The following is a 13,113-nucleotide window of genomic DNA, read 5'->3' as shown; positions in this document are numbered from 1 at the left end:
ATAATATAACCTGTAACTCTGCTCTTGTCAAGAGCTCCAAAAGGCTAGTGTGAATAACAACAAATGGTCGTTTGCCACTTATAGCTAGTGTGTATGCATTCGGCACAGGACTTTGACGAACATATAGATCAGAGGAATCAACATTTAATATTTGTGCAGCTTCAACCATCAAGTGGTGAAGATCAGGAAGCTGAGATAACAAGAGATATTGTTAGTTATTCAACTTTTAATAACAACTTTGCTGGCAGCATAATTGAAATTACTTCTTGATCCAAGTTGCATAATAAAAAAAGAACTCCTTATAACAAGTATATTATGTCATGCAGCCATACTCTGCAAATTCATAACTATCATATGTTAAATGCAGAAACTTCATTGCTCCTATACTTAACCGGAATTATCATTCCTAAGTTGGTAATTGCAAGAGGAACTAGTTAAATTGTTTCAAGAATGGTTACACAAATGTGCTTGCATATCCATATACAAGCATAGAATTAATGGAATGAACACTGGCTCTTCAATTTTGAGGAAGAAAAGTAATGGAGTTCATGCAAAAGAATTCACCGCTGTGGCAACATGCATGTGATTTTTATGTACAAGGCCATTAGCGAAGTTGTGCTGTGTGTATACATGCTTGTACATTTGCATCTTTGTTTGTTTTCCTTTTGCATAAACTAATTGTGTGTTACCACAAAACCTAGCATTTCCACTGAGATCAAGCACCGTAGAGCATGTATATTTTATCTAATATATTGCCTTCCAACCAAGTGTGTTTACTGAGTACAAGCTGAACAAAATGTTTGTTTTTCTAAGTGTTTGAGATACCTGATTTTTGGAAACAAGGACAGATGTCCCTATATTCTCTAGGAGCATGACCTGCTCTGCGACGCTTCCTGCAATTCATTTTAGGGGAACCGTGTTATTGAACATTCTAAGATGTCATTGAATATAAGGAACTTGCGTGAAACAAAAAGCAATGTCTTTTGAGAGCATCATATACAGATGGCCATTAGGATCTGAAAAGCATGTATAAATTCATAATTCGTACAGCAAAAAGTGGTTGGCTTTGGTGCCAGGTGAGCCCAGTAAATTCATCATTGATCAAATCAACAACAACATAACTATGCCTTTCACATGCAATCATGCACACATGGGGAGTCCTTGCTGTTAGAGATAAACAAAACTAGTATTGTATTCCATCTAAGAAGCAACTCAAGCCTAGATCACCCAATGTTAATGGTTCTGCAAAAAGAGAAAATTTTTGGTGGGTATCCGTGCATGGAAATATTGAGAATGACGTTTTCTACCAAGTAGAACAGTTTAGCCAATGACAATTGCATAAGGGGAAAGATTTATAGCCTTGAATCTTGCCCTTAGGCATCATTTGGTAAAACTGTTTTGAGAGGTGCTTTGTATTTGTAAATAAAAAAAATTACGTTCTTGTACTTGTAGTTTTAAAAAATTAAGGATGTTTCTGAGAACAAGTTGATTTGTGTTTATCAAAATAAAAATATAATATAATCTCATATTAATAAATATTCAAATTTACCTTTAGTTATATTATTAATGTGAAATTTCATTCAGGATAAAAGATTCTCCCACTATTTATGTCTATCATAATCATTTTAAATTGAGTAAAGTACCATTTGTACCCATGAAAATTGGAAACGCTGACAAATGTACCCACGAGAGAAGGAAACTACCAAATGTAACCATCAATCGTGACATTCGTGGGATGAAACTAACCAAGCTTTATTCCGGCATTGACTCCGTTAGTAACTCATCCTCCGTGGCACTTCCCGGCGTGACATGGCTTTGGGGGCTTCACAGGTGGAAATTATAAATACAATCACCTAAAAATATAATTGGATTTCAAAATTTAATTTTTAAAAAAAAAGGGAAATTAGAATTGAACAGTTATCAGAGGTAAACCTCTTCGCGCGTTTCACAGAACAGAGGGTAGAGCCCTAAGACTAAACTGTTCATCTTCTCCACTCACAGAAAATCTCCGACCCTAACGATAATCTCCGTGGTCAAGAGAGGGTGGTTGTTGGTGTGGATCGTGTCAGCTGTTGGAGTTGCATGGTGTCATCCATAGGTAAGTACTAAGCCTCGATTTCTCTGTCGTTGTTTTCTGGATTTTTGGTGCATGGTTGTGGGTATGAGGTTTTTATTAGGGTGTCTTTGTAGTGGCTATGATCTGGTTGTGAATTGGTTTTCTTTTGTGTATACATGTATGTTTGCAGATGGCAACTATCCACATTACACTAGTCATTAGTCATAGAGGAAAATTTGAAAAGGGTGATGATGGGAAACTGGCATATGTTGGTGGAGAGAAAACAGAGATTGAAAGAATGAATGTGGACACGCTTAATAAGTTCTTCATGAATGACTTAGTAAAGGACACAGGGTACAATGATGTGAGTGAGCTTTATTGGCTTGAACCTGGGAAGGAGTCGGATGGTGGGTTGAGATTGCTTAGACTAGACATGGATGTGGTGAGTATGTATGAAGCAACCATTGCCAATGGGAGGAGAGTTGAAGTGTTCACCGAGCATCCAGTTGACGTTCCTGAGATCGTAGAAGAGAACAATGAACCAGAACCAGAGCTTGAGATATTAAATGTTAGTAGGACCCCAGTGAAGCACAGAACCAAATTGTGTGTTAGGAGACCCCAAACCCCAAAGAAGAAGAGAAAGAGAGTGGTGAAATTGAGTGAGACTGTAGGAGGTATGCTTGGACCGGATGCCCAAACAGAGGATGCTGAGGGAGAGAAAGAAGTCCATCATACCCCAAGAAACACAGCACAACCAGAATTCAGCAATGATCAACCAAATATACCCACCCATTCACTAAAGGTAACCTTCGATGAGGCACCAAGGATCATTCAGCTACCAAATCCACCCACTAAACCCAACTTACCGCAATATCAACCTCTAGAGAAGACTCTTCCACAACCTGAACAACCAAATGTGTCAGCTGCAAGTGAGGAAACTGGAAACCAAATTCCAGTGTCTACGGAGTCAGTGGCTCCCACTATGGATAAAGGGTCTGCCGAATCTGTCGAGATTTTCACACAGTACATCCCACAGCCTTGTCAAGAACCCGGTACTGGTAGTCAACCCAGTAGTTCACAGCCGGAACCAGATTTAAATCCAGATGTGGTTGGGGGTAGTCAACAGAAGTCCAAGCGACGATCAACAGTCAGACCTCCACCTTCAGGGCAAACATTCATACCCAACCAGGATCCAAACAAGCATCCTTCATTCTATATACCTGTGGATGGTGAAAATATGTCAGAACCAAGTGCAGGGATGCATTGTTACGAGTCGGAGGAGCTTGATTCTGTTGCAAGTGATGATGAAGACAATGAGCAGGTAGCATTTCCTCAAGCAAATCCAGATGCTCCAGTGAGGGAAGTAAGGTTGGAGGTTGGCATGGAGTTTGAAAATCTGGACCATTTCAAGAAGGCAGTTAGGAAATTCAACATCAATTTAGGGAGAAGCATATTCTTTCCAAGGGTTGATTCAACTAGGTGCAAGGCCATATGTTATGATGAGAGTTGTATGTGGCAGATATACTGTGTAAAACGGTCATTTCCATTAAGCTTTCAGGTGAAAACGTTTGTGAATGAACATACCTGCAGCAGGGTTAACAAGAATAAATCTGCAGATGGTAAATGGGTTGTTGAGGAGCTTGAGGACAAGATCCGTGATCATCCAGACTTAACTCAAAGGCAGGCACAAGATTTTTTCAAGAAGGAGTATGACGTCATTGTGAATGAGAGAAAGATATACAGGGCTATGGTGAAGGTGAAACAACTAATATAAGGGAGTGAAATAGCTCAGTATGCTGTTCTTAGGGACTATGCTAATGAAATTATGAGGACCAACCCTGGCTCCACTGTGAGGATTAGTACTGATTATGTTGAAGGGACTAGGCATAAATTCAAAAGGATATATATATGCTTGGAAGGGTGTAAGAAGGGTTTTTCGGTTGGCTGCAGGCCTTTTATAGGGTTAGATGGAACTTTTTTAAAGGGTTACTACCCTGGACAGTTGTTGACTGCAATCGGCCATGATGCCAATAACCACATCTATCCGATATCGTACGCTGTTGTGGAGTGTGAATGCAAGGATAGCTGGAAATAGTTTCTGGAAATCCTCCAAGAAGACATAGGTGACGCTGCAATCAATGGTGTCAACTTTATGTCAGACATGCAGAAGGTAATATCTAAATTCCTATCCCATGTGTATGTCTTCATTGTAATTTTAGTTTGTTATAATGTATCTGCTTGCTTGCTGCTGTCATAGTTATTGTCCATCATATAATATAATGAGTTGGTCGCTTTACTTATGTCTACCAGGGCCTCATCCCAGCTATGCGTGAAGTGAATCCAGGAGCACATCATAGATTTTGTGCTATGCACATATGGCAGAACTTCAGAAAGCAGTGGGGTGACACAGAATTGAAAATGGCAATGTGGAGATGTGCCAAGGCCACAACCCCTCAAGAGTTCAATGCTGTCCTGGATAGAATCAAAAGGGTTAATCCCCATGCTTGGGTGTATCTGAATAGGATCCCTACAAGTCAATGGAGTAGGAGTGGTTTTAGTGAGTACCTAAAATCTGACAATTACACAAACAACAACTGCGAATCATTCAATTCTAGGATCAAGAAAATGAGAGGGAAGCCTATAATAACTATGTTGGAAGAGGTACGGTGTTATATGATGAGTATAATTGCAAGAAACAAGAAGGCGTTGGTGGGTTATAACGGAGTTATCACTCCTGTGCAACAGAGTAGGCTTGAAAAAGAGAAAAAGGAGAGCAACAAGTGGCGGCCATTTCCCACCGGAGATGATCCTGGCAATGTGTATGAAGTACATTGCTTGCCTCATAAGGTTATGGTGGATATAGGAAAGAGGACTTGTTCATGTAGGTTTTGGCAACTGACTGGCTTGCCGTGCAAGCATGCATGTGCTGCACTGGCATATCAGAATAGGAAGCCAGAGGAACATGCACATAACTGGCTTTCCATGGGGGCATATAATAGCACATATCAATACATTATCCAGCTTGTCCCTAGTCAAGAATACTGGCAGCATGTTGATCTACCTCCTATATTACCCCCAGTATACAAGAAGCAGATTGGGAGGCCAAAGTTGAAGAGAGACAAAAAGAATGACGTCCCAAAAGAACCCCACCCAGATCTTCATAGGGCTCCCAGAAAGTATGGCCCCATCACCTGCAAGTATTGCCTAAAGGTAAACCATAATTCATATGCTCCCATTACTTGTGCTTTCAATGTCCACAACCTGAAAGTTCATGTTACATGTATTGCAGACTGGACACAACAGTCGTAACTATTCCAAGAAGAAGGAAGCCATGGCTGGGAGTGCTGGGGGACAAAGTACAAATCCACACCCACCTGCTGAGGATGATGGGGATGAGGCTGCTAGACAAGAGGAGATGTTCTGGGAAGAGAATCTAGAAGCAGTTGAAGCAGCAGCATTTCAGCCACCAAATGTAAGTCTAATGCTGTATTTTACAACTTCATTCTAAAAGTTCTTAATGAAATCAATCATATGTTTCTACTGTTGTAGGAGACAAACTCAGTTCCTCAACCCATTCCTAATCCAGTGAGGTCTCCTTCAACTAGGCCAACAACTACAAAAAAGCCACCAAGGAAGAAGAAGAATCTGCGAAGACCACCACCAACTACTCACCAACCACACTCTGCTCCAACAACACTAGCTACTACTACTCCATCACCCACGGCCTCTGATGTCCCACCCGTTGTGACAACTCAAACCATGCAAGCTGCCTCCCAGGGGACTACTTCCAGATTCATGGAATTCATGCCTACTCCCACAGGGAGAGGATCAAGCTCAACTCCGTGGCCTCAGCCTGCCTTCCGTCATCCACCAAAAAAGAGGTCAACAACTGCACACTTGAAGGAAGGATCAAGCGGCAGCAGTAACTCCACTCCAATTCCTTGAAGCAATAGTGTTTATATTATGTTTTTTTTCTTGGTACTGTGCCATGGCAGTTTAGATTACAATTGTTGGATATGTCACATACTATACCTACAATTGCTTATGTTTTGGTATTCGGTGTTTGTGCATGGTCATTGTTGAAAACTCATACCTATAACTAGTATAACTTGAACACTTCAGTTGCTAAATTTCTACGTACTTATGAGCTTATTTTGCATGTCTTTCATGTTATTTTGGAGCAGAAAGTAAAAAATGACTTGAAATTAGTATTAGTAATAGATAACTTTTGCAAATTTACAAGTCTTATAAGACTCTTTTTGACATTTTCTGTCTTCCACATGTCTACAAATGATAGATACATAATCGAACATGGGTATTTTTGTCAACCCTAACACTGCAAACTGCTTGGGCTCAAAACCCCTTGAGAGCCAAATACAAAGTGCAGACAACATTACATACCACCACCATTGACATAATCACAAGCCAAAACCTAACTTTACTAACTTCAACTTCACACCTCCCTAACATCATCAGCATCTTCAGTTCAACGTTAGCATCATTAGCGTCTTCCAGCATCTTTCTTTCTGACAGTGTTCTCTTCAAACCCTCCCATTGCCCTTCGATTTCGTCTACCCATGCAAAGAAGTTGCAGTCCGAGTTCTATCCATGGCAGAAAAACTAAAATCAGATACCGATTCAACTCACAGAGAACAAGATGTAAAACGGGTTACCTTCCAATTGGAACAACGTACGAACCACCTCCCAGGATTCATCGCCGTCCCTGACTGTAACAGCGTCACCCCCAACCCACAGAGACATCTCCCATTGAACTTCTTATCATGCACCCTTCCTGAATTTGAGCTTCCAGACACACTACCATTGCCATTCGAAGTTGGAGTAAACAGTCTTCGCCTCGACATCGGTATAATTTTGAAGATTTTTGTGAATCTAGGGTTAGGGTTCTTATTGGGGATGGAACAAGCTTTGAATTTGGGAAATTTTGGGGTTGAGGATACATTATAACGGTCACACAGCTCAGCAATCCACATAAGAGGCCCCCTAAGCCATGTCACGCCGGGAAGTGCCACGGAAGATGAGTTACTAACGGAGTCAACGCCGGAATAAGGCTCGGTTAGTTTCGTCCCACGAATGTCACGATTGATGGTTACATTTGGTAGTTTCCTTCTCTCGTGGGTACATTTGTCAGCGTTTCCAACTTTCATGGGTACAAATGGTACTTTACTCTTTTAAATTTTAAAACTATTTTATCAAATACAATTGTTGTTGTTTCGGAATTTTCCTTGGTAGGTATCGGAATTTTCCACGCCCCTTTCGAGATCCCAAAAATTGGATAAATTCCTTTTTTTTAGGAACATATACAAGATTCGTCACCACAATAGAGGTAACCCCGCCGTTAACTACTTCAATTTTATAGTAAAATACATGTCCTATCAAAAAAAGATAAAATTTATAACTTGCTATCTTCTTGTCTAGCAGATAAAGATTTATTTCCGTAGAAAGGATACTTTCTAAAAATAATTTTTAGTTTGGTTTATCAAAAACTGGTATTACAGGTTTTAGAAAGCTATCTGTCAAAAACCAACTTTAATAAGCTATTTGTGAAAAGAAAAATTTTATCAAAACAAGCCTAAATATAGACGATTTGAACCATTCAGGGAAGGAGTTATACGGGGGAACAAGTTTTATCCAATGGCCCAACTACATGAGGCAGAAAACTTGTGAGGGTCGTGTGATTTTGTATATACATCTTATGCCATATATCAGTTACATGAGTTGTGCCGGTGAGATGCACACGGCTAGTGTTTGTCAGCTTAGTGTATGAGGTAGAAGTGAGTATATATATATATATAGAGAGAGAGAGAGAAAGAGTAATCATGTAAACAAAGCATTCTAAGGGGAACACAGCTTGTAATAGAGGAATACAAAGATTCATGAAAATTCAAAAGCTTAATCAACAGAATCAATGAAATACAACACTAAACTGCATCACTTAGGATCCCAATTCACAAGGGATACTTCAATTTTAATATTATTATTACCTAGAAGTGCTTCCCCAATTCATTTAATCCTGGAATCGCTCGGCGTGTTCCGGTGATCGAAAGCAAAACAATAAATCAGTCAGTTCGATCTGTGTACTTTTACAAATTGAACGGTCTGATTTTTGTATCTCTAATAAATCGAACGGTCTAATTTTTACTTCTCTAACTAAATCGCTCCACATTTAATAATAATACCCTAACAATCCACATTTTAAAAAAATACCATTACTACTTCAATATTAAAAATAAAAAGTTCTTTTTTATTTCCCTTTTTAAATAATATTTTGAGGTATTTTAAACAAACAATTTTAATAGGAAAAATATTAAGAAATTAATATTTTTAATATAAAATAAAAATAATAAAAAATATTGATCATCTAAAATTTCTTTTTTAATAAAGTTTTCCCCAATTCATTTAATCCTGGAATCGCTCTCAGTATCAGCGTGTTCTGGAGATTGAAAAAAAAAAAAAAACATGAGTGCATGAAAAATTAAGCGCTGAAAAAGTTCCGAACGAGTTCTCAGAAAAAAAAAATGAAAAGGTTCAGAAGCCACACACAGACCTGTTTATCAAGAGGGTGGCGAAATTCATCGGCGTCGAGATCTCGAAAGGCAAGAGCCGAACCTGCTCTGCACAGCGTTAATCCAAGTTTCGTGTTCTTTCCGACTCGTCCGAACCTGAATTTGTCCGAGGCTAAGAAACTGAAAGAAAGAGAATTGGGTTTGTGGAGGAGGCAGTGCGCGGAAAAAGTTACCGAAGCCATTGAAGAATAATAGCAATAATAATAGTAAGAAGAAGAAGAAGCAGAAGCAGAAGCGCAGATTAGCTTAGTAATGGTGTTTCTGATGTTGTGAGGAGGAATGGGTGCGCAGTGCACACAGCGTTGGTGATTGTTTCTTAACGTAAAGGTGGTTGTTTCTTAACGTAAAGGTGGTTGTGGCCACAGCCGATAACCTATGGTACCTGTTTCGCGCCACTTCATTTTCTGTTGACTTTGTGGGAAGATTAACTAACCAAATGTGTGCTCACTTCGTTGTCTTGCATTAAGATATTTTGATTTTTGAGTAGTTTTTTTTCTTTCCCTTTTTAAATAATATTTTGAGGTGTTTTAAACGAACAATTTTAATTGGAGAAATATTAAGAGATTAATATTTTTAATATAAATTAAAAATAATAAAAAATATTAGTCATTTAAATTTTTTTTTAATAAAATTAATGTTGATTTTTTTTCTTTTTTAAAATTAATTATCAAATTAATTATTATATATTGTATATATATATATATATATTGATTTATGTATTTTTTAATTAAATAATTAATAATTAAAATAATCAAATTTATTTGTAATAATATAAAAAATTATGAGATGCTAAATCGTATTTTTCTATGCTAACAGGGATTGATTTTTGATAGATGTAATGTTATCCTAAAAAATTCAAGTTAATTGAACTGAAATGGATTAGCGGTATATATTTGTATTTTGAATATTTTGATAATCGAGGATAAGTAGAGAAGTCCATTACAAAAAACATTGTTTAAAAAAGAATAGGAACAAACAAAAATTAATTGAAGAGTGTTTATCATGAGATTTGAAGCAAGTGATAAGGGATTATGAAGTATTTAAACAGGATATGTTTGAACTCTTTTTACAGGGATCGAAAATCTTCTAAGTATGCCTGTGCTTACTAAATTTCTATAAAATGAAAGATCGTCCAAATTATAAATTAGGATTCAAGTATTCAACCACTTGATAATAATTTTGTACAAAATCTTTGTAAATCAATTTATTTCTTTTGTCTAATCAATTTATCAATCTATTTATAACTACTCCAAGAAAGAAAACACATTAATTCAAATAATTGGCAGTTATTTTGATTTTTAAATAAAATAAATATTAATTATTTTTTATAAATAATGATCGATATATTTTTTTTCTTACTTATCTCAAACAATTAGTTTCAGTGAGTTAGTAAAAAAATAAAATAAGATTGAATTTAACAAAAATAATAAATTTTAATTTTTAATTTTTAAATTATGAATGATAATCCAAGAAAATAAAAGTAGTTAGAAAATCATATAAAATAATTATCCTAAAAGATTATTATCCTAATTAAACTAAAAAAGATAGTTCGGTCAATTAATATACAATTAAGATCCAATTACCTTCCCTCTCTTAAAGTAATGTCACTTTGTAAAAAAAAAAATTAGTATCCAATTGAGATTCAGTACCAAATTTTACTAGGAACTCTTGTTTATATATACAAGTAAGCAGAAAGCAACAAGATTAATTCTCAGTTTGATTCTTATTTCTATTAGAGAAAGTTTCTTATATTTCTGATAAACGAACTTGAAGCATCAAACCAGTTCTCAATTTCATCATCATGACGTCGCCATTTGGTTTTTCCTGGGAAGTGTCATCTCCCTCATTGTTGCAAGAACAGGAGGAAGATTTGGAACTTTATCTAACTCTCATCGGAGATAAAATAGCAGATTACTTCATTCTCAAGGTACGAGTTAGGCATCAAACGTGCTGGACTACTCATCCTCAACAACCACAATCACATTATCCAGTGTTAGGAGCCACTGATACGTTTGCATGTCACAGCTCAATTCTAATGCAAGCGCAAGAATTCCTTCAAAACGGTTCATCACACATCCAATTGCATTTTCCTGATGATGTTATACCAAATGTCTTGATTCATCACATAATGCCAGATGTCATATCCTACGCGGAAGCCACAATTCAAACTCGTCCTTCCGGATTCCTCTACGAAAGACCTGATTTTCGTTTGTTCAGTTTGAATTTGGACATTATTATCCAGAATTCGTTAGAGTTTGTTGATGACTACGGCGACATTATCACCGACTTCATCATTGAAGATTCCATGGGAAATACTAATATTAAGATGGTTCCTACTTCGAAGAGTGCCATTGATTCTCTTGAGGAAGTGAAGCTTGAAAAGAATAACAATGCAACAGAGAGGTGCAGTATTTGTCTATCTGAATTTGATTACGGTGATGATGCAGAACAAGTTTTATCAATGCCTTGTAAGCATCTGTATCATCAAGAATGCATCATCCGCTGGCTCAAGACTAGTCATTTATGCCCTTTATGTCGCTATCCGATGCCAACAAATTAGATCGTCAAAAATGTAAATAAAAACTGAAATTAGTTACTTGATTCTTCTGTGTAGTTTGGTTCTAGTTCATAATGTGAATAGTATTATGCATTTAATCATGAAAAAAAAATTAGTTAGTTGATTCTGTGTAATTTGGATGTAATTCAATAATTCATCATGTGAACAATATTATGCATTTTGTGTGGAGTTCTCTTTCCCAATTTTTTTTCTTTTTTATATTGTTTTCTGTTTTAATTTTCTAAGCAGCTTTATTGAAAAAGAAAAACCTTATTTTTGTTTGTTAAAGAAAGAAAGGATTCGGAATTAGAATAAGAATTTCTTTTTGGACAAAATAGAATAAGAACTTTCGCTGTTCACCATAATGTGGAAAAATTCAGTTAAAATAATTTAAAAAAAGTGCAATGTTAAGGGCAACAATATTTGTGATTCGTAACCATCAATTAGCTATTAATGATAATTTAATGGTGTGAGATTGATTTGAGATTTCATCCAATAGTTTATCTTTCTCTGTTGGTTAGATGCTGGCCAGAATGCAACTGACTCCTAAACTTTTCTTTTAAAAAATTATAAAAGCGACGAGGGAAATAGGGGACGAGGAGGTGCACAAGGTGCTTTGCCAAGGGATGAGGGGCAGATGCTTCGTGTTCTGGCGGTCTGGGTGAGGGTTTTTTGCGATGTGATTTTTTTTTTTAATTTTTACTTTTTGTGTGAATGCGGGAGAGGATTCTTCGTTATCTGCGTGTTTCTGGGCAGATGTTTCGTGTTCTGGCCTTGAGTTTCTTGATTTGAAATGGGTAAGACAGCACTCACAATCTTCGTTAAATTTGGATGTGACGTGTGTCTTCACAATCATCTGTTAAGTTGCCAGTTGGCACTAGATATTGGCCGAATGTAAAGTTTTGAGTTTTGACTCATAAAAAACTAACGAGTTGAAGCCAAATAACATGCATATATATGTATGAAAAGAATCAGTGGAAGTACACTTAGCTTGGTTGAATGGTTACTTCATTCTTCTGTGTCGGGAATTGAATTCCGCCTTCTGCACGAAGCACCTGATCGGTCGGGAATTGAATTCCGCAACAACCTTGCTTTGCTGCCGCCGGTGGTGGATAACTTGGGAAACTCGAGTCTCTGATCACCAACCACCTTTCTTCGAATGTTGCCGCAAAACTGCACGTCTCGCTTAAACACCGCTTTCCCCGTTCACTCTTCTCAACCATTCCACTTCCGCCGCCAACTCCTCCTAGTCTCTCTCTCCTCGCCGACCAATGCACCACAATACACCATCTAAAACAAGTCCTCGCCCAGATGATCCTCACCGCCCGCATCCGCCACGACCATTCGCCGACAGCCGCCTCCTCTCCTCCTTTGCCCTCTCCCGCTTCGCCGATCTCACCGTCGCTTCTAGAATCTTTTCCTCCCTCCCATACTCACCCAACACCTTCATGTGGAACACCCTCATCCGCGCCCACGCCTCTAGCCCCAATCCCCATCACTCTCTCTGCCTTCACGTCTCCATGAGGAAGCTGGGCGATATTCCTTAAAGCCTGCTCTAACATTCCTCCCTGCCAGCCTGTACCCAGGTTCACACACACGTGCAGAAATTCGGGATGTGCTTTGATTCCCACGTCGCCAATGGTTTGGTCAGGTGTTACTCTGTTGTGATTTTGCCCGTGCACGCCTTATGTTCGATGAAATGCCGGCCAGGAGTTTGAGTCATTGGACGACGATGGTTTGTGGGTATGCTCAGAATCAATGTTATGACGAGGCTTTGGGGCTTTTTAATGAGATGATTGGAGATGGATTGGAGCCCAATGCTGCCATGCTGGCTTCGGTGTTATCGGCTTGCGCTCGGGCGGGGTATCTTGAGCTTGGGCAGAGGATTCATGAGTTCATGAAGGTGAAGAGGTTTG

General features: G+C 38.0%; 2 protein-coding genes across 2 annotated transcripts in view; one reads left to right on the top strand and one right to left on the bottom strand.

The window, feature by feature from the left end:
* The window catches only part of LOC107494789 (plastoglobule-localized metallopeptidase 48, chloroplastic), a 64,862-nt gene extending 55,819 nt beyond the window's left edge, over positions 1-9,043 (bottom strand). The window contains exons 1-3 of the mRNA XM_052263354.1: positions 8,622-9,043; positions 8,452-8,507; positions 826-895 (exon numbers count right to left, since the gene is read on the bottom strand). Of these exons, the coding sequence (XP_052119314.1) occupies positions 826-895; positions 8,452-8,507; positions 8,622-8,822 (327 nt within the window). The 5' untranslated portion in view covers positions 8,823-9,043. The remainder of the gene's footprint in view (positions 1-825; positions 896-8,451; positions 8,508-8,621) is intronic.
* A 1,398-nt stretch (positions 9,044-10,441) lies between these two features.
* LOC107494738 (uncharacterized) lies at positions 10,442-11,200 on the top strand. Its single transcript, XM_016115775.3, has one exon. It carries the CDS (start codon positions 10,442-10,444, stop codon positions 11,198-11,200), a length of 759 nt encoding a protein of 252 aa, XP_015971261.1.
* The last annotated feature ends 1,913 nt before the right edge of the window (positions 11,201-13,113 follow it).

The sequence above is a fragment of the Arachis duranensis genome, chromosome 6 (assembly GCF_000817695.3).
Source record: "Arachis duranensis cultivar V14167 chromosome 6, aradu.V14167.gnm2.J7QH, whole genome shotgun sequence".
NCBI lineage: Eukaryota > Viridiplantae > Streptophyta > Magnoliopsida > Fabales > Fabaceae > Arachis > Arachis duranensis.
The sequence above is the reverse complement of the archived record's forward strand: the minus strand, read 5'-3'. Positions and strand labels throughout refer to the sequence as shown.